Source organism: Cyprinodon variegatus, unplaced genomic scaffold (genome assembly GCF_000732505.1).
Source record: "Cyprinodon variegatus isolate N-32 unplaced genomic scaffold, C_variegatus-1.0 Scaffold1453, whole genome shotgun sequence".
Taxonomy (NCBI): Eukaryota; Metazoa; Chordata; class Actinopteri; order Cyprinodontiformes; family Cyprinodontidae; genus Cyprinodon; species Cyprinodon variegatus.
In genome coordinates this window covers 150693-152806 of record NW_015151906.1, presented here as the reverse complement: position 1 = coordinate 152806, position 2114 = coordinate 150693, and the positions used below count along the sequence as shown (strand labels likewise).

At 45.7% G+C, this 2114-nt stretch overlaps 1 protein-coding gene across 1 annotated transcript in view; it reads right to left on the bottom strand.

Moving 5' to 3' along the window:
- Positions 1-764: 764 nt before the first annotated feature.
- The window catches only part of tmem70 (transmembrane protein 70), an 8121-nt gene continuing 6771 nt past the window's right edge, over positions 765-2114 (bottom strand). The window contains exon 3 of the mRNA XM_015403174.1: positions 765-2026. Within this exon, the coding sequence (XP_015258660.1) occupies positions 1578-2026 (449 nt within the window). The 3' untranslated portion in view covers positions 765-1577. The remainder of the gene's footprint in view (positions 2027-2114) is intronic.

Genomic DNA, 2114 nt, shown 5'->3' with positions numbered 1-2114 from the left:
TTCGTACCATCAGCTCATTTGCGCATCCAGGTCGCCTGAATGTAGAACTAAGACCCAAATTACGTTCCTTCCTCCCCAAAAATAGGAAACGCACTAAAAATGTGTTAAACGTTGATAATATATTTCCTGTTTCCGATCTGTACAGGAAATGGGATCCGACGCTACTTCCAGGAGCTAACTTTAGCAGCTTAGGATCTCGTCTTTCTGAGTTTTATGTTTTATTTTCATGTTAACATTTTGGTAAATAGTTCATAATCTAAAGAAAGCAACAACTAAAATGCAGATAAACATGTTTAATCAGATTTAGCTGGACTGAGCGGGACCCATGATGACATCATAGAAGCTGTTTAATGAAGAAAATGTAAAAAGCATCAAAATTGTCTTTGAAAAGTATTAAAACATTTTTTAAAGATGTTTATTAGCATTTTTTAAAGATGTTTATTAGCATTTTTTAGAGAGTTTTTAGTACCGTAATAACATTATTTATGGACACCCGGATGTATATCTGTTTGCGCAGGACGGTAGTGACAACGAGAAAGAACAAAGATGGCGCCGTGCAGAGAGGCAGTGATCATGTCTGAACCATCAGTTAACTGAGTTCACTATAGAGTTCACTATATGAACTTAGGGATGCCAACTGTCCCTTGAAAATATGATCGTTCTGTATTTAGAAATAGAAGTTTGTCCACCCGTCCCGCATTTAGTGGAAAAGCGTTTGATCACGTTTTAAGGCAGGTTTATGCTCAGAAACCAGGTCATCGCAGTGAACGCAGATATGCCCCGCCCCTTTCTGCAGACACTCTGCTGCAGCTCTCCCAAATTGTAGGTGACTGCAGACAGGAGGCCTCTGATTGGTCGATTCTACATCCGCTCTCCTCTATGCGGATTTCCTGTTTGGTTCCTTACCGTCTCGTTTTGTTTTTGGCCCTCATGTCGTTCCGCTGTCCGTTAGAAACCAACGGTAAACTTATGACCAATGAGCTGACAACAGACATGAATCCCCTCGTCCCATTGGTCGAGCCAAGTGTTGCTCACGGAGAAGATAGCGGGAGACAGAGGAGCAGGATGGGGGACGATGAGTTTGGGGGCGGTGCATAGTGATGCTCCTCGTCCGGAAAAAAAAAAGACGCAGGAATATATGGAGGAATGGGAAACGTCTGTGCTAAGAATATAAAGTTCACTCCACAGCGAGCCGCCGTGATTTTCTGCAGCCCATGAGGGGGCCATTTTTTCTCAGGGAGTTGGCAGCCCTACCCCCGCTCTATAGTGATGGAGGGGTTTAGGGTTATGGCGGACCTTCAGACGCAGCAGCAGATTTTATTTTGCTCCTCCAGGTGAGGTAGCCCCAAAAACCAACATTATAGCGTTATATGCTAGCCTTTACATGTCTAAGCTTTTAAATGTCAGCATTAACAGCATCCATATCCAAACACAGATATAATTCCCTACTAATGTTACGGCTTTTTATTATAACAAACTCATGGAAGCACCAGGCAGCAATCACTGCCCTGATTGGACATGAAATCAGTTTAACGAGCAGAGCAGTCTGAGTTTTAGCGACAGGCTAACCAAACTTTTCAGTCTCTCAGGTCCCGTTTCTGCATGTCGTCTTTGCTAAAGGTGAAGGGCTTGTCGTAGCCCATCAGGTGATTGTAGTCGTGTGGAAAAGTGAAGAGGTCTGGATTGACCAGGAGTCCCACTTGTCCAGCATAGAAGGTGGTGAACATCCTGCCTACAGCCGGGATCCTGACCTGACTCTGATGAAACACCGAGCGTTTCTCAGTCAGGAAGACGCTGTAGGTGATGGCGGTGTAGGTGTCTCTGTCTGCGTTGTGGTACAGGCGGACCACGTAGCCCTTTGTGATGAGATGGAGGAGGACTGGAGTGAGGAAGGTGAAGAAGCCCACGATGCCGCCGAAAGCCACCTTCAGCGCCACGCTCCCGGCTCCCAGCCCAGAGTTCAGGAGGATCTGAGGCATCAGGATGAGGCTGGCGCCGCTGGTACTGTAGGAGAACAGCTTCACCCCTGTCCAAAGCACGTTTACAGATTACTGCCCACTTACAGCTTCATCAATGACATCAGTCTGTTTATAGAAGGCGTGGAAATTAACCCT